The 25619-nt window shown below is 34.8% G+C and overlaps 1 protein-coding gene across 1 annotated transcript; it reads right to left on the bottom strand.

Annotated features, from left to right (window-relative positions):
- Positions 1 to 3720: 3720 nt before the first annotated feature.
- On the bottom strand, positions 3721 to 21842 carry LOC132557526 (uncharacterized). The gene is made up of 20 exons (XM_060222020.1): positions 21770 to 21842; positions 19720 to 19965; positions 14076 to 14126; positions 13836 to 13894; positions 13596 to 13690; positions 11452 to 11520; positions 8724 to 8784; positions 8443 to 8539; positions 8107 to 8162; positions 7840 to 7921; positions 7542 to 7647; positions 6890 to 7157; positions 6494 to 6664; positions 6072 to 6212; positions 5754 to 5861; positions 5461 to 5520; positions 5118 to 5211; positions 4521 to 4885; positions 4118 to 4244; positions 3721 to 3938 (listed from the first exon to the last, which is right to left on the bottom strand). Exons 1-20 carry the CDS (start codon positions 21840 to 21842, stop codon positions 3721 to 3723), a joined length of 2547 nt encoding a protein of 848 aa, XP_060078003.1.
- Between the last annotated feature and the right edge of the window lie 3777 nt (positions 21843 to 25619).

Below are 25619 nucleotides of genomic sequence, written 5' to 3'. Positions count from 1 at the left end.
ACCTATACAATCTCGCCTTACACGTTTCTTTGTCAATTCAGTAAAAACTAACATCTGTTTAACAATAACCAAACCCTTCGTTCATTTAATGCCACTACTGAAGAAATGCGAAAATAGATTTCTCTTAATACGAAAATAAAGTTTAATTTAATCAGAAATATCAGTTTCCTCACAAGATTGACACAACTTCTAACAAAATAACCAAAACTGCCAGTAATCAATTTCTAAGCTTCGTTAGAATCGAATGAGTAATCGGCCCTGTCACTGATGAACTTTCGTCAATGGACAGGTAGGCAGACAGGCAGTCGGACGGACGGACAGACAAATTATGATATATCCCTCATAACAACATATATTAGCGGCAGCCACAGTAAAACGGTACAATATCAGCAAAATTGGAAATATACGACCCTTTGGTTTATATTTGATTGCATTGTTTTAGTTAGTTACTTCCCTTGTTTATTTGTTTTGTTGATTTTTGTTTGGTCTGTTGGTTGATTGGCTGCTGGATAGATAGGTATGATACGATATAGTAGGGGTGTAGAAAACTCACGGCTAGCATTGCGATAAAAAAATGTCAAATTCTAAATTTCAGGTGGTGGTTTCGTTTCAATATGCATTTATAATAAGCTATGAAGCTCAAGGATACACTTAATCTGCGGTGCATTAGCTCCAGGTAACTCTCATTGGTTAAGCGCATCAGCTCTATGTTACTCTTTAACCATGTTCTATTGAACTCATTAGTTCAATTTTATTCTTAATCGTTGTACGCACCAGCTCAAGGTTACATAAACATTGAGCATATTAGTTAAATGTTGCTTTGATATGCATAACTTGTTGGCACATAAGCCAAAGGCTGGTGAAGTCGTGTTCATATATGTAGGCTATTAAAATATAGATGAAAGATATTTTGTGATTTGGACAAGGGCTTCCAATCTCGGTTTTAAAAGATATATATCAAAATACCTATTTTTATCCTTTTCTGATTTTTTCCTCATTTATCTTTCCTTAAAAATGAAAATATACACGTGTAATATTACATGTGTTCTGGAGGGAAGCCAGTGACCCAATAGAAGCTAAAAGAAAAAAAGGCAGTGTCTTCAGTGACTTAATGAAATTTCATTAAAGCTCATGTCATCCATATATGGTTTCTGAAATCTTTTTATCAAGTTCAAGTTTAAAAGTCATAGGTCACAGGGACTGAAAAGTCTGTTTCAAGGTCATCTTTGTAAAAATCTTAATCTTCCTGATTTGATTATCTGGATCAAAAGTATGACTTTCAAAAACAGATTAATCAACAAAATTATTAACGAACTCAATATTCATAGTTATTAGGTGTGTCATCCTTAGTAAGACATGAAACAGCTTGTCATCGTAAATATCAAAAGTGTACAAATCATTCACAGTGACTGATCAATTAAAGTATTGGGGTTAAATCTGCAGAGTCAGAGAGAAGTCTAGTTGTCATGATCATAGGTATCAGATGAATCAGAGTCAAGGTCATGAGGAGACATGTTTCTGGAAACAACCTACATCAGTGTCAAGAATAACAGGTGCCAAGAGAACCACATGTTGTTACAATCACAATGTCATTTTTCCTTTATCTTTATTAGATCAAAATCAAATACAAAAAAAAATTAGTTGTAGATACAGATTATACTGATTTACAGTGCTACCGATGAATTCATAATTTGTTTCGTCTGAATCTGACAAAAAATGACATTGAAATATAGAGTCCCCTTTGGCACTGTCTGTCAAGAAACTTAAATATAAATGACAACACAAATACAAATTACTAAAGTTTTCTGGAATTTTATTGGAGAATTGTTCCTAGTAGAACATTTTTCATTATTTATCTACATTTAATATACTACAAATAAATGATCTACATACTACAGGTTGTGATGAACTTCACTCAAGGACTAGAAAAATAAATAGTGAAAGGAGGAAAGATAGTCAGAAGAGAAAAGGGAAGACAATTGTTCGAAGCAGACCTGTTCAAATTAGTTCTAAAATCTACCTAAAATACAAATACCCCCAAAAATGGAAGGAAGTGAACATTTAAAATTAAGATCTAAGAATATGAAAACTTTCTCAACAAAATATAAAATATTTGACACTTAATGTTACACCAAGAATTCAGATTTTCATAACTGATTTCTCTCATCCATCTTTGAAAAAAGGATGGATTATCTCCCCTACTCGAATTACCATTTTCAGATGTCTAATTATCTGATGCAGACATCTTGTAAAATGTGGACATGTGATCTGGCCATAAACCAATAGAATATAGTATACTTGTCTTGTACACTTGTCAATAGACCACAATTCATAGCACTCAAGTGTACCACTGTAAACATGAATTATTCTCAAATCTCACTCAATGGAGAAAAAGAAATTATCTTGCCACTTTTGACCAAATATACTTCATGTTCATTCCTAAAGTAGATACCTAAGTATACCCAATACACCCCGAATCATTATACCCAAATAACACTTCAACCAAAGAAATAAAAATATATCCCCAAAACTAAATATATCCCAGTATAAAACTTCAAAATTATAATATTTAATTCGGTTCAAATATATTTTTCATCTATTTTTTTTTCTCAAAATTAAGATAATGTATTGCAGATATACTCCTGAAACCCTTTTACTTAATAAGTGTTTATATGTTCTCTGAATATAGCAAGTTATAAGTGTAATATCTCTGATGTGGATTTCAATTATTTAATAATAAAACTCTATTGAAAAATCTGTTGAGAAAAAAAAGAAAAATATATATCTGGAGTTTTTCTTTTAATTCTTAAAAGGATAACTTAAAACATAAATATAATCTGGAGTTTTTCTTTTAATTCTTAATCATAATTAGAATGCAAGTCAATTGTACTAAAATGCAAGTCAATTGTACTAAAAAGCAAATCAACTGTACTAAAATACCAGCAAACTAAGACATTTACAAAATACACATCAATACTATTGGTATTGAGAAATCATTTACATACATAAAATTTACAAAAATTATCCAAGTTTTAAATACAATTTGTACACAACTATTTACACAACAAAATTCCAAGAGACTGTCTGGACACCTTAACTACTAGCACTGTGCCAGACACTAGTCATTCAAACAAAAACAAAACATTTCCCCATCCACAGATGAAGATACATCGTTCATTTCATACACAGATACAGATATAGAAATCACTTCCTGTGCTTGAAAATCCAAAAAAATCTTTCTAGATTATTATGTGTACACTACAGCTGCCTTTTGAATACATAGTCAAGATACACATCTATTGGGTATGTCTACAATCCGACGGTCAGAAATATTGCCTTTAAAATGAGTATTGCAGGAGTTCATACAAAAAAGCAAAATAAACAGCTATGGATAACAAATATTTTGATTAAAATACACCAGGGAGTTTAGCCACTGTTCACCATGGCAAGCCTAATGCTAGTTATACCGAGTGTCTTTTGTGTTAATTCACACATTTAGTTGAGGACATTGCCATTTGTTCTGTAACAGTGTCAGTTTCACAAATTTGTAACAGAAGCAAAACACTCAAAAAGTCTTTGACAAAATGTCTTTTTTCCAACAAAAACACGGCAGCACATGCACAGGGCATTAGTTCTGTCTGTAGTGTTCCAGGAAGCATCTAATATTTCTGTCACAAGCATTCTAAAGAATGTCTATTATTTTTGTCACAGGTCTTCATTTCACAAGATGGTAACGGAGGAAGATCCTGAGCAGTCACTATGTGAGCTGTAGTGGTCCAGAGATCCTCGGACATCAACGATGCGTTGCTCAAGAAGGCTCTTCCAGGCGTACTTCTGCTCGGCATCAGGAGCTCGGAACAGCATCTTGTCAACCTGGTCGTGACGGTTTCGACTGGATCCTTTGATGGCAGTGGCGAGATGGAGGACTAACTCAGTGGCTGAAGAAAAAAACAGAAATAACTTAGTATAATGATAGATTGAAACCTACAACCACTAGGTGAAAAATCCTTATATTTTCAAATCCAGATATTTTCAAATTACTTATATGAGATTAACCACTTTTTACAGATCATGAAAATGTAATACTATTTTCTGAATATCAAGAATCAATACTCACTGTGTTTCCTGTGACCTTCAACTCCAGCAATGTTTCGGAGATATGTAGGGTTCCAGCTGACTCTAAGGCGGTTGTCACGATCTCTCTCTGTCTCGAGGAGCATGTCAGTGAACAGCATTACATACACCTGGACACAAAAATTACAATCAATACAGATACCACAATAAATAAACAAATGAAGCTACTTATCATATCTGTTTTATTTGTAGGTGGGTACGAAAAAAGCATTCAATCTTTATCACTCAAATTTTACATAAAAATGAAATCTTGGACTGAAGTATTGCAAATGGTAAGTGACATTTTACAAGTACACAATTCATTTAAAAAGGCTCTAAGCATATGATTCAGAACCATTTTACTAACATTAAACTCTTATCCTTTCTTAAAACATTTCCTGTCTTACCTTGACCCACTGTTTTCCCTCCCAACGGAAAAGATCTCCAGCAAAGATGAGATGGCGGTCATCCTGCACTAGCTGGAAAGGCTGGACACCAGATGCAAAGACGAGGCTGTCCTGGATACGGGCCACCTGGGCGTCAACAGATCGTACAGTTGCCATGGATGCTGAGGTGATGATGTTGGAGCGCTTCCCTCTGCTAGAGGACTTGTACGAGGACCCACTCTCACTGCCACTGCTGGACGCTGATGATGAATAAGACAGACGCTGGCCTCCTTGTGCAGAACTAGATGAAGAGGTCAGTGATGTCAAGCTCTGGACACGGGCAACACAACTGTAGTTGGTGATGTTGGTGGTGCATTCCTGTAACCCTAGAAACAGAAATAGGAAAATTAGAAATATGTGATGATAAGCATTAACCTTCTGTATATTATCAAATTTCTGTGATAAATCTACTCTATAGTGTTAAATACAGTATACTGACTCAATTATCAACATTATCACTGAACCCGTAGTGAATATACATACAAAATCTGAAGTGAATTTGCCAATTTTCCAAATTTTACATGGAATATGGAGCTCCAATTGGATTTCTTTACTTACATTCTGTAACTTGCTTGAGTTCCTTATAGTCGTGGTGATCGGCAGGCGTGTTGATGAAAATCTCGCGTAGCACCTGGTACAGGTCGTTGATGTGCTACAAGTAATAAATAAAACACATCTGAATGACAAGGACTATAATTTGTTCTAAAAACAATGAAATACCTAGTACTTCTATCTGATTAAAAACTAACAATCAATATCAAAATTCAGCAATCTTACTTGTTTCAATAAAATACAATACTGATGATTTTTTTAAGGAATTATGAATAACTGAAAGTGCTAGATTTTCTTTCTATTTGTACACTTCGGCATTATGATATATTGCACTGTTAAGGTAACTTACCTGGATTGGTCTGCAGATGAAGGCACTAATAGAGGGCTGTCTAGAGTCTTGGATCGGGTCCTACAAAAACAACAAACACTGAGTTAGCATACTTTGATAGATAATATAAAAAAACAAAACAAAGTATTGATTTCACAATTTTTACCATATTGCATATTTCATAAAAAATTTTCTAAAAGCACACATTGAGAAAAAAATTCTAAAAAAAGATTGCTCATGAATGAAACCAATCTCTTTATCAAATTTTCTAATAATTATATTTTAACATTTCTGGTGTTGCAAAATAAACCTACCTTCAGGAACTTCATGAAGTCTGCGTTGCTCCTGAGGTCTGACAATACATTGTTGGCTTCATCAAGTCCCTTGGCGTACAGGTCGTAGGCTTGGCAGAGCATGTGCATCTAAAATGTCAAAAAAAAATAATTAAGAACATGACAGAGATGCTAATGAAGAATTCATTTCAAGACTTGATACCAACCCAGCAACTTGGATACTTTTTCAATGATCTATGGTTTACATGCATTACCTCCCCTTGGACCATGATCAGAGGTGATATGGAAGGATTTAATTTTTTCAAATATCTAATAAAAATGCAAAGATAGTCGTCTTACCTTGGACTGATAGATCATGCCTAAGAAGTTCATGAAGTTCTGGCCGTCAGCACTACTCAAGGAACCATCAGTGTCAGAGGATAGCATGGAGGGGCGGTTGTCATTGATCTGCTTCACCTGGTACTCGGATATTGTCACCACCTGTCAAGTAAAATAAAATTCAGTTATTTTTCAGTAAAGTAAATATTTCCTGTCTTGAAATATTTTACAGATGCCAGCCCAAGTCAGTGACAAAAATTACAGCATTATATTTCATATATATTAATATTTTGACAAAATCAGAATTGGTCTGTACACTAGAATATGAATAAATATAATATTATATGTCTACACAAAGCATTGATATATTTTAGAGCACTTTATAACTTTAGTGATTTTTTAACATGTTAAAGTCAATCAATCTGGTCAGTATATCAACATACCTTCTCGATATTCTGGAAGAGAGCTGTGTGTTGTTTCTGACTTAGGATACAGTGTCGAAGTGGTCGAGAGAAGCGCTGCATTCCTGCATGCATGAAGTCGATGAAGTCGAGCTCAAGGCTAAGGAGTCGATGCATAGCGTCCTGTTTCCGTCGTTCAGCAGTCAGCACAGTCTGAATGAACAAGTAAAATTGATATCTACTGTCTTCTTCAACCATCAACAACCAGGGTAATTTTATCTGAGATTAATACTTCATATATGATAAAATCTACTTCATTTTACTATATTACAGCTTTTAAATCTGGATGAAAATCTATGTATGAAATCTGATTTTGTTTGTGATGTCCTTAAAAAAATTTATGTTCTGGTTCCTTATTTCTTTACAACCTCGACTTACCTGGTGGCCATTGCAGAAAAGAGGAAGTGGAGTACTGGTGATCAGGTTGCTAGGAAGTAAGAGCAGGTTCTCGTCGACAGAGATCTCATTCTCCTTATACTCCTCGTAAGAATCAGCCTCGGATGACTCTCTAGGGTCCTGGCCTGCACGGATGTCATGTTGCTCCACAGCACCTCCAGGGGTCTGTTTCCATGGTGACTTGTCCAGTGTCTCAATGTTGACCTGACGTGGGCGTTGGATGTCAAGAACGATGGAGTTGCCAGCATGCCTGTAGAATTCAAATAGATCAAATTAATAAATATTCAACAAGTAAATTGTTTTTCGTTTTACTTGAAATATCTTACACCTTTTCATCAACATCGAAGTAAAAAAAATCACATAGAAAATTCTAAATGTTCATTCATCTGAGCCATATAAGAAAAGGTTCCCCCAACCTCTCCAAACTTTGCTTGGGAATGTGTTTTCAATTACTTCTTAATGCATTTAAAACAAAGTAACGCTGTGAGAGTTTAACAGGAGTTGGTAGAACTGGCAGAACTGAATTCTGTACAAGTAAAGAGAAAACAGAAAAACATTTCTAAGGTCATTATACTGAAGTCATTATAGCCATCCTATGCTCTAGACGTGAAAACATTTACTTCATGCTACTTACTTTACAAGTTTGGCAACACTGACGGCCTGTGATCGGGACACATTCTGGTTGTTAACACGGACGACACAGTCACCAGGCTGGAGACCAGCATTCTCAGCAGGGGAAGCTACAACATTAAGTAGAGACATGTTATATAAGTATTTACAAGACTTACAATGGATACCACTTACAAAATTATCATCTTTTCTATAAAAGATCACTTCAAAGAACGTTACCATTTTTATAACCATTTTCCTACAGTTACAGGTTGTTATCTAATCTTCAGATAGTAAATCTTATTAATGCATGTTAGACTTACCTCTATCAACACGGCCGACTTTGACTGGACAGGACTCGATGACAGAAAATCCAAATCCGTGTTTGCCTCTGTGAACTGTTACCTGTTGATGTAGAAAATCAGAATAATCAAATTTGTCAAAAAATATCTTTGTGTACTTTCTGAGAATCTGAACTAATCAAAACTATTTTACAAAGAAAAGTAATATCTTACTTTACCTCAACTACCTTCAAATTATAAATTATCACTCTAGGCTGATATATTTTTGTGATAGCCGTGGGTACTTACACTGACGGAATCCATTCCCCAAACATCCTTGTTGACCTGTGGGATGTTCTCCGGGTCTGAAATAGGACAGAAATAATCAATAAACTAGTAATTAACTTTGGTATAGTGATGACTGAATTAAGAATGTATCAAGTGAAAAAAATTCTCCAGAGACCAAAAACACATAAAACAGCTTTTATACACTATCAGTTACCTAGAAATGTCGTAAACTTTAGGAATCTGAATAAACATATTATGTACCACAATTCTTCAATTTATTTCATGAAGAATTTTGAATTTACAATGTTTCCATCTCTACAACAATGTGGTACACATTTTTTAATTTTCCTGACTTACTTCGTAGCTTGAGTTCCGGTTTCTGTTTGTGTGAAACTTGTAGATGCTTCTTGCGGCCAATCTCCTCAGTCAGAAGGTAATACCAGCCACCAACGTCCTAAACAAGAACAATTACAGGGTTACGTTTAACTACAGTTCTAACAAGTCTAAAAATAATAGTGTTTCATGTAAAATATATCTAAATACCAAGATAAGTTATTGAAAACAAGGATATGGAGGTTTGTGTAAACAGAGGCATATTAGCATACATAATTAATCCTGTATTATCAGGTGTCTCTTACCTTTCTTGGGTTCAACAGGTGACAGATACCAAACGACATACAGCCCAAAAACTCGGTCACGCTACAAAACAAATACAAAAACTTAGTCACACTACAAAACAAATACAAAAACTTAGTCAAACTACTAAATAAAACTTTTATATCCTATTTTTTGTATGATTTGTATAATTTAGCAGTGAAGTACTTGTAGTACAAAAGTACCTGCTGTAAGCTACTTCAGAAACCCTAACATTAACATGTGTATCAGAAATCAGACTCAACAATCACCACCAGTAGTAGATTATATCACTGTAAACACACTGCAAAAAAGTGAGTTTACACAGTGATCAACTTAAGTCCAAATTAACACTACACATAAATTCAAAAAAAAAATGTTGACATAGAAAAAAATTGTAAAGATTAACAGTTACATGTAAATACCAACTTTTTCTCGCGGGGTAAAACTTGGTTTTTGTAAGTAAGTGATCCCTCGTCCATGTCCCGCGACTATACCCACAAGAATGTCCTCTACCCTTTGAAGTTGTGTGTTATAACAACATAACTAGGGCACAATAATACTTGATCCCTAACATCACACACCACTTTTAACCTGAGCTCCTAGCCAGGTCAAACCTAATTAGCTAATTGTGTTTCTAGCTATGAGGGAGACCCACCTTGATTTTTGAGAACACATAATGTAAGCTGCATGGGGCCATGACCAGTTCCCAGCTGATTTAATTAACAGGCTGGTTATGAAAAGTGTTACGACCCAGGTGACTTCAGGAGAATGTATTATTTTAGCTGAGTATTTGTATAATTAGCAGATCTGACCAAATAGAAAAGGTGTTGTTGAAGGGTGAGCTGGGATGATAGAGCTTTAACCATAAAATGACTACTGATTTAGCAAGGTGCTAGTGGCAGAATTCTAACCAATAATCTAGTTAATTATCCTCCTCAGTTTTCCTTTTATCACAATGTAATTCTAGGTTGAGTTGAAGTTATAAACTATCAACTGTCACAAATAACATCTGCCATTTGCGGTGTCTGTGATTAATCACAGCCATATTGCAGAAATTAAGTCTCGGTCAGAGACAAAGACACATTTTAACGTGTCATAGGCTTTTATACCCTAAAGCAATATTATTATATATCCTTATGGTAATGTGTCGCAATATTTTTTTTTCCAAATGATAAAATCAAGAATGTGTAATTATGCGATTTTCAAAAGAAATAACAGGAATTATGTTTCAGAATCAGAAAGTCTTCCATTAACAGTTCAAAGAATTCCGCATAATTCCCCCCCAAAAAAAAATACTCCTAAGTGGTTCAAACAAAGAATTTCATTGATGAACTTGTACAAGCATTATTTATTTATTACCGATACTTCCTCTGAATGGCAGTAAATAATGTATCACAGAGCAGGGAAGGGAGGACTTATTTTTGGACAATCCATAGCAGTTGTATACCATACAACAGAAGAAAAAGGATTAAGAAGAATGAGAGATTTTATTTCCAATATGTGTTTCTCAAATAAAAAAAAAACCTCTGCAAGTTTTTGTACTTAGTAAGTTGATCTTTTGAATTTTCTAAGCATCAAAGAATTCTAAATCCAATGAGGCTCACCTGTTCTCGGCCTCAGGTGTGTGAGAGAGGTTTAATCTGAGGTATAATCTGGTTGAATTAGACTTTTCCTGCAGAGTAAACTACTACTGCTAATAAAGGAGGTGACAGTACACCACTGTTACTCTGCCTTTAATGACAGTCGCCCCTGTACCTGTGTGTGACAATTTCCTCATTATCAGGCCTTGTTATCACTCACCACAGACCAATTCTGTCACACCAACCTTACAATGCCATGTCCTAACACATCTTATTGTATTACTCGATTTTATGGTCAAAATTATTCAATATTACAAAAATAGTAAAAGGACATTGAACTGTCTGCGTCCTACTGTAAAAATATGATCAGATTTCTAAAGAATTCCAACAAATCTTTATAGATATGGCCACCTGTCCTCACACAATACCACATCTCAGGGAACCTATTCAATCATTCCAATACATGTTTTAGGTACTTAATTAAGTTATACCACCTGCCAATCACAAGTTTCCATGGTAACCAAACAAATATATGAAATATACAATATAACTGAAACTGTTTACCTTGAACCAATAAACCTGCAGATGTTTTACGTTTGATCTGTATCAATTTTTTAAATTTAAACCGTTTTAAACACACTCCATTGAATCTACTAAAAGTAAAACACTTGTTCCGTAACTACTACTTTTCCATACTGGTAGTGCACCTCAAATACATAATTACTGTATTGATACCTATCAGGTGTGGACTCATGTCAATAAATGTCCAAAGCTAGTTTAAAAAGTTTTTTTAGCAGATCAAGGGAATCATTCTTTAGTAAATACAGATTAAAATTGGAAAAATATGAAAGAAATCAAACTCAATGCTTATCTACCTATACGGTCTGTTACACCTGAATAATTTGCACCTGGCTACACCTTTTTTTTTTTTTTAACAAAATTTAAATATCTTCAGTGCATTATAACTACTGTACTAAAACTGTATTTGTACTTTTTAACTTTTAAAAACCTTAAAAATTTTCCTGAAAGTCATAAAACCATGTAAATACATCTAAGGGGAGTCAAACAAATTACTGGGTCCTTTTTTAATTGGTTTTTACTTATCATATGTTTACATATAAGTAAAAGATAATTAGTGTAACGGTCCTACCTTGTGCCCTGGTCTCGGTGCCACACAGAGATCATTAGTCGCTTGTTGTAATCTTCCTCACTCAGTTCACTGTAACAAAGACAAAGTGATTGTAAAACACAGTTCATACCAAGACATGAAATCAATTAAAAAATTTTAACTGTTCCAGGAGTAGAAACATTTCTCAGGTGGAACGTGTGATTGTATCAGAAGTACCAAGGCATGAAGCTGAACATCCCTTTTGTTCGTTCAGAAACTAATTTGAATCCTTACAAGACAACTAGAAATATATCAATTATTTACATGAGAGTACTTTGCCATGACAGGAGATACACCTCACTAATTCAAGTTCCTTTCTTTTTTTTGTATATAATTAATGACTTCTGTTTCCCCAAAATACTAAATTTTAAACATCTGAAGGCACCAATTAAATTTTTAAGTTCACGTTTAAAACAGTACATTTTAAAGCCCAAGTATTCTAATTTAAAAATATGCTTTTCTTAAAAATAAAATTACACCTAAATTCCAGACTAAACAAAACAAATGTGTCAACATTTTCTATATTTTCAGATGTACATATTTTTCAAAGTAGAATATTTTAACTTTTTGATAAACTTTTGATAAATAACAATTTTTTACACCGGCAGTCAAGGGTTTGTATAAAGGGGTGTGATGTACTTATTTTGAAGACAGAAATAATTAGATACTTGTTTTTTTTTTAATGTTGAAGTTATCCTGGTGACCAACATAAATAGGTATTTTTATGCTAAATTTTGAAAAATTGATATCAACTTTTGTGGAAGGCTGAAGTATTTGCTGAAGTGTTATAGTCTAAATTGGTAACAATTGTTGATTTAAGACTTTCTTCGCCTTCCATCTTAACAAGCTACAGGTATTTGATAGAGCACACCATGCCAAGCTGATTTACAGCTGATATTCTACACCTTTATCACAGGATTATTTACACGGAATCAAAATGTCACACATAAACAGTATTTTGGATATTGGTGGACAAACCCATGTAAAAATGAAAGATATTTTGCAAAATAAAACTTCATTACATTTTAGTTAACAGGAATTTTGAGGACAATGTTAATCATTTTTTGCACACAGAATACTTAAAAGGTAACATTGTGAGAACTTAATGTGAAACATCTGATAATTTCAAATATTCCAGAATATTCATATATAGTTTGATGAAATGCAAAATTATTTAAAATACTAAATTTAAGCTTGTATAATACACATTTCACGCAGTACTTTTTTTCACATGCAGGTTGATAAATCATGACACTCACAAGTACATATATATCTAACCATCAATGCAGGAGGGACTAATTAGTGTCATTTCCAGACCTTGCTGGTACAGACAGCAGAACAGTGACACAGGTAAATTCACAATGATAAAGACAGCAGATAATTAGTGTACTACAGACTACAAATGGTAGACAGAAGAAACAAAGGAATCTTGCCACCCTGACAGGTAGCAGTGTCATCTGTTATCTGGGGATGGCTACCTGTAATTGACTGTCAGCTTCTGTACCCTAATTGATACACAGGTAATTTAACAATTTAACTGTGACGTCAATAAAATGTTGACGGGGAGGAGGCAAATGTCAATGCCAAAAACAATTTACTATTCTATAAGTAGGGAAATATCTATGTGTCATAAATCCTGACAAAATGTACAAAGGCAACATCAACATTGTAGAGTCCAAAAACACTTTTGTTTGGCGTTGTCAAAATAAACTGTTCCAGTATGCAAATTGATAAGAAACAGGGTCAATGTAGCCACACTTTGAAAACACATGTTATTTATTCCATAAAACAACAACAGACATGTGACAATGTCCATGTGTAGTTGTATACCTATCATAGTAACAAGGAAATTATAGTTTACATAGAAACTTCTACACTTTCATATTTTATCCATAAAAGAAATAATGATACATTTTCTATGTATTTGTACTTCAGTATAAGCCATAAAAGTTACACCGAGATCTGTAGTTTCATCCTACAGTTAAAAGGGAATCCTATTCGGACAACACAAAATACCATCACCGGTCAGGAGCAATAGTTGGGGTAGGGTTATTAATTAATTTTTAAAAATGATGTAGATTAAAACTACCAAATAATTTTGCGTAGAAAATAAAAATTTCACTTACAAAGAAAACTTCTCGTCGTAGAGTGGGTTGTTAGAGTCAATTACCATCTCTGTCTTGCAGCGGGACTTCTTTGTGTCGTCAGGGATCAAAGACATCTGAAAATCAGAATAATAAAACATCATAAGTATTATAATCATCAATTGTTCTTAAACTTTTAAATTGCTTTGATATAATACAGGGATAATACAAAAACTGATTTTTTGGAACCATTTTTTTTTTGTTTCTGAGAAAACAAATTACCTTGATGTAGGAGTTGCAGAGCGGTTTCCACTTGGACTGGAGATGACGAGCTTGAACGACTAAGAGAAAAGAAGTAATCTTTAAACATACAGTTTAGAATTATCATACCTGAAATAAATTGTGTTATAATTTTTCTTTTACAAATCTTTATTGAAATGACTGATGCATTGATCTAATGTTTTCTTCTCTATTTCATTATAAGAAAAAATCCATTAAACAAGATTTCAATAAGTAACTTACCATGGACTGTCAAAAGGCCAAAGTTCATGTAAGCAGAAATCTTCAGCTGTCCTGTAAACAAATAGAAAAATTTTCTTATAATACGGATATCAATTGCTTGTCTGCAGGGCTTTTTTTCATATAATTTCATAGTATCGTGTTTCCTGATAACAGTAAAGCAAAAACAATGATAGAATAACTGCGATGTCCAGTACTTTAACTAAACAAATGGTACAGGAATCTCTGAAAATTGAAAATGTGGGGTAAAAAAGTAATTTTACAAAATAAAATAAAAAATAAATCTGTTTAATTACCTCGAGCAAACATGCCACGCTTAGGAGCCAGGCCCAGGGCTGCAGTGAGCCGGGCGGTACCCAGCATGATGACCATGATGATGAACTTTACCACACAATTATTGATGATATATCAACTTATGTATGAAATTTAACATCCAAGAAATGATTAACAGAAATCCAGACTCCACTAATGTCCCTGTGATACACTACTAGCACTCTTATCACTGTCTGTCACGTAAGGCTAATCAAGGTGTAATGAGGGGTGAAGTAACACAGGTGTAAAAATAGGGCTTTAGGGTCAGTCCTACTCCAATTTGGAGTAGAGAGGTCAAGGAGGTCTGTGATTGGTCAGAATTCCAGGTGTGTGCCTGTTAGGTACATACAAGCTTCCTAGGTTAGGGGTAAGTGGATAGGTATGTGCAGCCAGGTGTGAAATTTACAGGTAGTGTGTTAAGATATGTAAGCTACACCTGTTCAAAACCATAGGTATATATTCTATTGAGCTGCTCAATATGGCCCGAATAAACATTCTAGGAAAAACACATACATTTAAGTTATTGCTTAAGATAACAAACATTTGAGTATAAACCTCTTCTTTTGAGAGTTAATGGGTTTGTTTGTAGAACTGATACAAATTATCTTTAAGGTCAAAATAGGGTGATAAACTCCCAGAGGTTTGGAATTAACATAATTTTTAATCTGTCTGACCCCAATATGTCTGATTTATCAGAGTATTTTCTCACCTGTATCCTACCTGTGCATTTTCTATGAAAAGATGTCAGATTCATGACACTTCACAAAATAAATATCACAGAGTTTTATTATCAGAATCTGTTTATACATAGGATATTGCTATCCTGCCCATGTGCCAAGAGCCTCTCTCCACCATTACCTTGATGTGTCTGTAGATAGAGGATGATAACACCCTACTGCAGTAATACTCTAAATTCTTCCTACAATTATTTTCTACTGGTTTTTTTTCACATCGGTGTCCATGTAATCTATTTCATAAAATAATTAACGAAAATTATTTTTTGAAGTCTTTACAATAGTTAACTTCAAAATTAATATAGTTTATGAAATGTTTCCTTTTTTTTAAATTTGTAAAAGTGACCCTTTTCATAGTACTAAATGTTTAATATTCAACAATTGAGTACAGCTAACTTTTGGTTAGTACAATATCTGATCTGGAGGAGATTCCATGTTTGTCTGTGCACCTTTGTAGTTATCCTATAATCAGGCAGATTAATCATATCATGAAATCTGTAAAGAACCTAATTTTAATGCCCAAATGATCAAAACTTAAAAAATGAAGTTTCCTTAATCCTTATTCTCCATCTCACATTTGAAATTTCATTTTAAACAATATGAAAATCAATTTCAGATCATTTGATATTTCACAGGAATCAGTAGCAACACAACCATTGTAATATTTCCTATAGATCTTATCTTAAACTGAATTTCAAGTCACTCATATTTTTTTAATTACATTATCCCAAATGAGCCTCAGCAATTGTCTGTACCAACTTTTTTTGTAAATAAAATATTTTTTTTCTTTCAATTTGACTTCCTCCTCTCTCCTCCATCATAGAGGTCTAACAGTATTTTTCAAAACGGCAGGTGTATATTTAAAAAGAAGAAAAAAAATACAATTTCCCCTTGTTTGCCCCTTGGTGTACCTGGATTCCGATACAGCAGGTGTGTAGAACAAAGGTTTACGCGTATGACGGGGCACGTGGATGTTGGATAAATAGGGAACTCACTGACAGATTGGAAACATGTCAACTGTTTACCACAGGAGACAACGAAGTCGAAAATCAAACACTTGAGACGAGATATACCTGAATAGAAGATTAACAATCACATTGGTTCCCTAGAGTACACATTTAAAAAGTGAGCGGTTACCCATTATCAAATCTATTATCAAATTCAACTTGGTGGAAAATAGGTAGCTGAAGGGTATAGACCTGAGTGAAGGATACACCACGCGTCAGTCCTTACCACGCGCCTAATATCTAACGTTTACCTTCGACATGTGGTCGCTCACACTTATGCTTACTTGTGGTTACGCTAGGATAGTTTAGACTGTTAACCTACACCTAAGGAAATGTGATTTAAATAGATTTTGAATTATTTCAAACTAAGAAATGTGACTATAAAAAAGTTTACACAACTTACGTCATTCCAAAATATCAGATAATTGACTTAAAATATATTTTAAAGTCATAATGAGGTTAAAATTTGCTGAAAACCCTGGAGTGTTATTTTCTAACAAATTTAAAAGCCCCTCCCCATGTGTCTAGGGATATAGGGGAGCCCTACCCCTTATTTCTCACTTCAGGTATTTAGGAGACCTAAGTAGGTGGGGAACCCCTTTTACCTGTCTCCCCCCTAGGTGTCATTAAAGTGTGACCTTACATAGATTGTGATAGACAACCACCTGACTACAATGACATAACAATTTGACCACACCAGGACAGTCAATTAGTCCATAAAACCGTACATACCTACACCTCAAATCCATTGATAGCACCTCAAAATGTACATTTGAAAGACCAGCACCCCATAAAATCAGCATTACCCTAATTTCATTATGTTATCACGGCCCTAAAATGGTACTTATACTGCCTTTTATGGGGATGTAAATATGACCAGGCACTGCCCGCTGACCCTAATTGAGGTCCAATAGCCTCTTTTTGTCCACCTTACAAGGGGCACCTGCTATGTCTTTCACCCACAACCCTGTGAGGGGTCTGCTGGCTAAGTCCAACAGCTTCAGATAAGGTATCAATCAAGTGACAGACAAAAATAACACAAAATGGTCAAATAATGAGAGGCATTCATTAAACAGTTGTTCTCCTGTGGTGTCAATTTCAAATTATGCAGTCTGTGTTTGGATCACCTTTCAGCAGTGTCCTCTACATCAGTAATATTTCTGTGTAGTCTAACACCAATTTTATCACGGAAAATAATCAAACCACTTTACAGTACCTATTGATAATGTTTAGGATACATCTGTCCTCAAGGACAAAGACCATTCTGCACAAAACATGTTGCAGGAGTTTTGAAATATTAACGAGTATTGGTCAAGTGATGAATCGGATTGCAGTGCTCTCTACTGATAGACAATATTTCCTGCATTTATCGAGAGCTTTGTTGATGATTAAAGAGAGGCACCTATTGTGATGCCATATCTAATCACAAATACGCTTATGAGCCACAAGTACACATGGGAAATGAGGATTTACAGAACATTGGATACTCTAACTACAACACTTCAAATTCTCACAGGAATTTAACCTTACCTAAATCAATTAAATTTCTGACAACTTTTAATTCAATTAGAAGATCTAATTAAAGCCGGCACCTGTTGCAGACTTCCTCACACATAAGCTCAAGTTAGAATGGATTTGCCATATCACTCTGATTACTGTCAAACTCTACCAAATAAATGGCATTTGAAAACAATTTAGTGATAATCCCCCTCCCCCCTCCTTATCTGGACCCACTCATTACACACACAGTACAAATCACTTCTTACAAATTGCATTTGAAAACAATTTACTGATAAGCTGAAATATCCCTGTCTTGAGCTGGGCAAATCCATTTTAATAAATTAGATTTGAAAAACAATTTACTGATAAGTGTAGTAGGACCTCCCCCTGTATTAGATACAATTAGTTGGAGAATTTCCTTGGTATACCACTGAGAATTCTCACTGGGACCCTGTGTCACCCATCACCCCTCTCACCAATCACTGATCAGATTCAGTGGCTGGGAGCTCAAGATGTGGGGGAACCTTCCACGAAATCTGGTCTTGATAAATATTAATGTACCAGAACAAATTACACCAGGACATTTCCATTCTAATGGTGTGCATTTTTAACAGTTTTCACATTTCTGTCATGAATAATTTTTCAGCGTTTGAGACATTTTTGTAGATTTCAACAAGTTCTTGTTCACATCTCTGTGAGTGCCAACTAAGTATGGTGTCTAACACTTTTCAAATTGCAGTCATGATTGACATTTCAGTTTACAATGACAAGATTAATTAATGGTGATAATTAACACTGATCTAATGAATTCCTTCCCTAACAGAGCCCAGAGACCAACTACCTCCTGTTTCTCTCAATATTTTCACAGGTCACAAGACATGTGCACTAAAGCATACATGCTATTTCATTCTTAAAATTCAAAAGAGACAGGTTCATTAAATATCTTGAAACATGAAACTGACACGACACCAACAACAAGATTTATGGCTAGCAGAAATTGAAACTGCAGAATCAATTCTAACCACAGAGAAACTTTAAACAGCAAGTGTCTTACACACACAAATGGTGTATCTTATTAATAAAAATAAAATCAAGACACTAAGACATGTAGTGTCTAATCACAGAGATACTTGAAACAGGAAGTGTCTTACACAGACAAATGGTGTATCTTAATGATGAAATCAGAGAGATACTAAGACATATATTGTCTAATTAAAGAGACAGAAATACATCAGTAAGGAAGCCTGATCTAGATCAATAGATATACACAGAAGATTGTTTATAAGATTATAATTATGGATATGATTAATGTTAATAATGAGTTGTATAAATAATGGCTGTGTTGTGGACAGGATACAGACAGAACTCATTAAAGTCCGGTCAGATTAGTAACAGGTCATGAAGATGTGCTCAAATATACATTTACTGGAATAGGGCTCATTGTGGAAAATCCACTTGTAACAATTAAGGGTTTGTAAATTGGGTGCCCTGGTCATGTACAATTACATCACTGGTCAAGCCTTTTGAGAGTTGACCACAGGCCTGGACCAAATTGGGATGGTTGGTCATTCAACAGGGACTGGTGTGACCAGAACTAATGAATGGCTGGCCAGAATGACCTTGATAAAACCTTGTGGTACTATCAGGTTTTATCTGACTATCTAAATGAGATATTCTGGGACCAAACTGGCAGTAAAACTCCAACTTCTGACATCATCCGTGTTGTTATCTTTTAATAACTACCTGTTTAAATATCCAGCTGTCAGTTTAGCTACACTAAGAGCAGTTAGAGCTATTGTCAGGCTGTAAAACCATCAGCTAATTGACTGTTTCCTGGCAAAACTTATCAGTAAAAATCTTCTACTCCAATATTGCAATAGCTACCTTGTCAACTTATGATGTAACCATAATGGCCATTAAACACAAATGATCATCATCAATTTGTTTGCTGCATTGTCAGGTTGAAATTTCTCATATTCAGAAAGATTTGTCAGTTTTCAAGCGACTTTAAAATTTGTTTTTTGCCAGAAAACATTTGACCAGTCCAAGTCTATATTAACAGTTAAATAAAAGTTCTATAGTTTTTGCACTGACCTTCACTTTGTAGAACCTTGAGAGGCTTTGACCTTGACTTATGACCAGGTTTAACATCTGGGGTACTGGTTGGGTAGGAGTCATCAGGCTGTAGAGAGGAACTTTTCTCTTCTGTTTTACTGTTTCCCGTCACCTTTAGTCGCTTACACGGGCTGATGATTTGGGCAATGCTTTCTATCTCTTCATAAACATGTATACTCTCCATGGCTGGCTGATTGGGGCGCATGACATTCATTTGCATTCGATCTAAAAAAAACAAAAAGAAATAAAATAAAAATCTGTTAGAAAGAAATATTGATAAAAATTGATGTATGAGTCATTTATATGTCTTTTAGAATTTTCATACCTGAAAGTTAAAATAGCTTTTTTATCTGTCCATAAAAGGCAAACTTGTGTTAACACATGGTGGGATGATCTTATGATAACAGACAGTATGTTCTCCACGACTGAGGAGACGATGTGCCACTTTTCCATGTAAATGATTTATGAATTAAATCTGTGAAATGATAATTTAAGTAAAAATCCACAACTCCAAACACTGTGGCACATTCTAGCAGCAGGGGCATGTAGTGTATTTCAAACCAAGTCCCCTGTCAAATGTCGGAAAGCACATTTGAACCGTGAAAGATACATTTCACGTATAGCATGGTCAAAGGTCGAAAGTGACTTCCGTTGACCACATGACAAACGATGCCATTATTTAGAGTACAAATGACCAGTGGTCTAAACCCAATTTCTAATGTTTGTTTAACAAACATGAACACAAGACTCCTCGTAAATCAAATCTGCACTAACCATCACTTCAAAGGTCGGCGCGCTCAGCCTCCGGGCAAGTCCAGACTTCAACGGTCCTTTACATTTTTACCGTTTTGAACCTTAAAAATGTTATGCGTGACAAACTGACCAAAGAATTTCACTTCCTACTTGGCAATGATTAACTGGTATTTCTCCGTAAGGTGAAGCAATTTCTTGTAGGGTTACGACCGACAGCCGTTTCAAACAAGTTAATTACACTCTACATCAAAGTACCTGGTAATCAAGAAACTAGAAGACCAGCATAATTTCAAATTAAATAAGAAAAAAAAACTTTTTCATTAAACGAATTTACTTAATGTACTATATTTAATCTTTTCCCGTCAACTTCGAATTATTTATAAGTATACAATAAACGTGTTGTTTGCCCCTTTCTACACCTTTGCCGAACTAAAGCATTGGACCTAATCATTCAATTAACTTCAGCCCTTAACCGTTTTAATGTCACATTTTCACGACCGAGGAGTGAAAGAGAAAGTAGGAGGTGTAAAAACGAGATAAGATCTTGTGTGTGTGACACCTGAATAACAGACCCCCAGGTCAAACGACCGTGACAGTGATCGACGTAACACAATCACCCTCGGGTGTACAAATCTATCGACCGTTGGAGACCTTACCATCACTTTTTATGGTAAAATCGAAATTTTGCAATTGGTTTTTAATTTCATGGCGCTATTAATTTATCATAAAATAAAAAAAAGGGGGAGGGGGGAAATACAAGTTCAAAATTGATTATTTTTTTTACTAAACAGTAACATTTATTGAGAAAATGCACCTACAAATCATATTACACCATACATGCGGTATTTTGGTTTAAGCAATATTTTCAATCGATATTCAATTAAACACATACATATGATACAGCTGTATTTAGGAAGGATGTTCCTTAAAGGAATATTTCTAACATCAATGATATATAACAATTTGTCATTCCGATAATTTTCCATATTTTTCGAACTACTGTATCATTTTCAAAATCTTCTAAATTTACTATCGGGACATTCATACATTTGACGAAAACTTAAGCCTTAAATGTTGATTAATCTGATAATTTATGTATATACTTCTAATCAAAGACTTAAATGATCAAAACCCATACTCCAACACAATCACTTGAGTACAATTAATGTTTAACAAGTTTCCATAAACAGAAACCTAGTAGTAGTAAGACTTAACCGGAAGTAATTGATTGAAATACTTTAAAAACGCAGGTATTATATAAAGCGACGAGACATACCTGGGAACTCTGAGTAGATATTTTCCTTGCATTCCCTCCGCGACCTCAGCAACTCATAGATAGACTGATACATTTCTGATTCTTAATGACACGAAACGTAAACACACAAATCCGATTTACTCTACGACACTGTCCCACTGGTCAAGTGGTCATGATTTGTACACAAGGGGTCACTGAATGCTTGCTAAGCCCATCATTTACTGGGATCTGACTGTATTAAATGTCCGTTCCCGATTGTACAGTTGTTTGTAATCCTCTTTTCCAATGTCCGTTTTCAATTAAAATCCCGGTTTTGTCACTAACACATTAGAAGGATGCTGTTCAATAAATCGGCTGAGGTCCACCTCAGCATCAGGGGGTCAAAGTTGAAATATTGGGAATCTATTGAACACAGAAGAAACCCCACAGTCTATTAAATTCAGTACGACTGTTGACACAGCTCCTAATATTTGTTGGGATAATCCGTGACTATTTACTTTGCAATGGTCAAAATTACTAAGACTGACCAGCACCTAGATGTGTTCTATCGTCAATACAATTCAATTATGAGGTCAAAAAGGAGAAGATTCGTCTATATCCATGTCCAAATGCTCCCCGGGCAAGTTATGTTTATTTTTTACATGGATGACTTTCTATACATTGAGGCATCAGGTCAGTTATAACAGCTTGCCCAACCGCCATTATAACACTACATTGTACAATAGGCAGGTTGACAATGGGTCAGTTCTGCTAGTGAAAGCGGTTTGACCACAGGGAATAAGTACGATTTGGTATGACATGATCTTATCTGTGATTCTACAAGGTCCCGGGGGTCGGGGTCAGTGCCATAAACTGACATCCCAACCCTACTGGTCAGTCATGACTACAGGTCATCCTTCGCTAATTGTACTTAAGCCTTGATTAATTCATTCTATATTCGATACAAATCGGTAACTTGTAATCCTAAACTGTTGTAATCATAATTAATTCTATGGTACTTATGGTGTCAGTTTTTTCTAAATAAATATATTTTTTTTTTTTTTTTTGTCAAAAAAAAATATGACTTCAATAGAAAGACTTGTCGCGATAAATATTTGTAAACATTCACCAGGAATACTGCTGGATTACTGAGGACATTATTGTCATCTATGACGTCATAACGAGCTTTGCACGTGCACGTTCACGTGCAAGTTGTCGTGCAGATCAAATTCATGCCAGTGAAACGTCTGGTTGCAAAACAAAATGTTTTTACGAGACAGATTTATTACCATCCCATTAAAAAAATTGTGTGCGTGTTTTTTAGGTTTTTTTTTTTTAATATATATATACAGGTGCAATATATATACATGATTTGATTTCCATTTTATATCTCCGATACTTGGGGGATTTGACACGAATTGTGGTATGTAATCCCTACGTCTATTGGTTAAATCTGTAACGCGTGCTAAGGATGACTTGTCGGAGAAATCTTAATCCGTCTTTCAGTTGTTTTTTTAATCAAAGCGCACACTTTTTTTTCTGGTAAATCGTTTTAACAGTTCTGATGATCTAGAAGATAATGTTGGCCAATGTTAACCTTTTTTCCCTGGTAAATCGCCTGTGCGATTTTAATGATCTGTAAGTAGAAAGATCCGTCTAGTAATTTACTGGCTCAGCACCCATAAAGCGATGTCGAGTGTTTTTTAAGCACCTAATTCTTTGATCCGATCTGTCTAGTCCTGAGTGGCTATACCTTTGGGTTATCAGACGAATAAAGGCTGTCCTAACATACAAACCCATAGCGTTTTTCTTTTTTTTTCAAATTTGTATCCGTCAAAAGCAAGAAATTTTGTCGCTCAGCGAGGGATAAATTTTAAAACACATTCTTTTATTTTCATATGAGATTGTATATAGTACAGGGAAGTTGTTGTGAACCACGACAAAGGAACTAAGTGGGAGCGACTGTTGAACCAACACATATCAGTTTTCTTAAAAATCCGATATTAGATTAATATTCAATTAAAAATAATGAGAACAATTTGTAAAAATGGATCTTTAATCTGTTCCTACGGCGCATAGAACCCGATTTTTTTAGTAAACAGTACTAAGGATTCTGTATTTTTGTGAAGAGTAGCTGATAAAACTTAAATGGCCATTATATCGACAGACTTTGTATGTAATAGTCTAATGTTACAGCTGAACACGCGCCTAAATGTCTATTCCATTCCTTTTCATGATTTATCAGCCATTACGCGTGGCGAAAATGACCCATTTTCAAAAGTTCAAAGAACCTTAATTGAAACCCTTGACAAATTTCAGCATTTCCAAGTTTGTGTAAAAGCTGGTGGTCCTTTAGTGTAAAAAGGAACCATGCAAATTGGTGACATATTGAAGGATGACCGGATTCGGTTCCGGTGGGCAGGAGTTCGTAAAATTGACCGATTACCTCACAGCCAATTAACAACCCCTTCTAGGTAGCAGGTGTAAAGGGCAAAGGGTCTCCTGATCGCCATGATGGCAATCGGGACGTTAAATGACTGAATTTCAAATTGATGTCCTGTTAAATGTACAAAAAAAAACTGGTTTAATACATAATTTCTGTGTTATCAGTATAAACAATACCAAATACAATGTATTTTAGTTACGACTACACGGGCAATATGATCTGAAAAATGGCGGAGCTGATTGACTAAAAGTTATTTTTTTCGTTATAACGTCATAATTGCAGGGCGTCACATGCATTGTGACGTCACCAAGGAAAGAAATATAGTGACGGAATATCGCCAATTAGATTTTGCCTAATAAAATGCTATGAATGTTTCGAAAAATATTTAAGTTATGTGATAAAGAGAATCTCTGATATATTTACGAAATTTTCTCCAAGTTCCCATGTTATCTCACCAGATATTCGATAAATGAAAAATCCTTCTTGTCATATGAACTCGTCATTTAGATACGGACATTTTTCATTATCGTTTGTATATGGTAGAACGCAAACACTGTATGCAGGTAATCGTGCTAAGCGTTCAATGTTCTATTAACTGGTACATTTTATACGTTGCCTCTTAACACCACTTCTATCCTAACCAAACATCAGGTATATGGTCAAATGGTCAATATCAGAATCGAATCCGCTAAACGTTGAAGTAGATTATTGGCCTTAGAATAAGATATCCTGTAGTAGATGGTCTATTCTACTGATATCATTAGTCTCACAAAGGAATGGACCTTTACAACTTCTACGTTTGACCTTGTGACCTTGGCCCCGCTGTACTAAAAGTGTCCTCCACTACAGTCCCAATGTATCACTTTAGGTTACGATGGAAATGTTAGCTAAAGGGAGATATGTCATTTAAACTTAGACTTGACCCTGCACCAATCGGTTCCTGATATTATTAAGGGAAACCTGACAGAAAGAAATGTTACCATTTGGCGTTGCCTTTACATTTCACATTGGTTCCAATATACAAATCGAATATGATGTAAAGTCTTTAAAGAGATATGACAACTGTTCATTTTCAAATCCAGCTTGACAATCTTAGAGAGTATGCATAGAGAATGACCTTGTGAGTTGGTATGGTTTCAATTTCGTGGAACCATGGTAACGAGCAAAAAAAAGATGGCCTGGTAACCACGATAGAAACTGCGTTAAATATTTTTTAAAACTCAACCCATTGCTTTCTTGGAGGTAACAAGGTAAAAAAAACAGATATTCAAGATGGCCACTGAAAGCCATATTTTCTGCAAAAAGTGTACACAATTTCGGATACAGTGCAAATTTGAGAGCAATAATTTCTTGAGAAATACCGATAGCTATTTATGACGATAAGGTGAATTGGGCATTATCTTACAAAAGACATAGAAAATTCGAAAGCATAGATCAACACGCTGT

Source organism: Ylistrum balloti, unplaced genomic scaffold (genome assembly GCF_031769215.1).
Source record: "Ylistrum balloti isolate Yb309-2 unplaced genomic scaffold, AGI_CSIRO_Ybal_v1 Utg370686, whole genome shotgun sequence".
Taxonomy (NCBI): Eukaryota; Metazoa; Mollusca; class Bivalvia; order Pectinida; family Pectinidae; genus Ylistrum; species Ylistrum balloti.
Note: the sequence above shows the minus strand (reverse complement) of the source record. Positions and strands in the feature narration are given on the sequence as shown.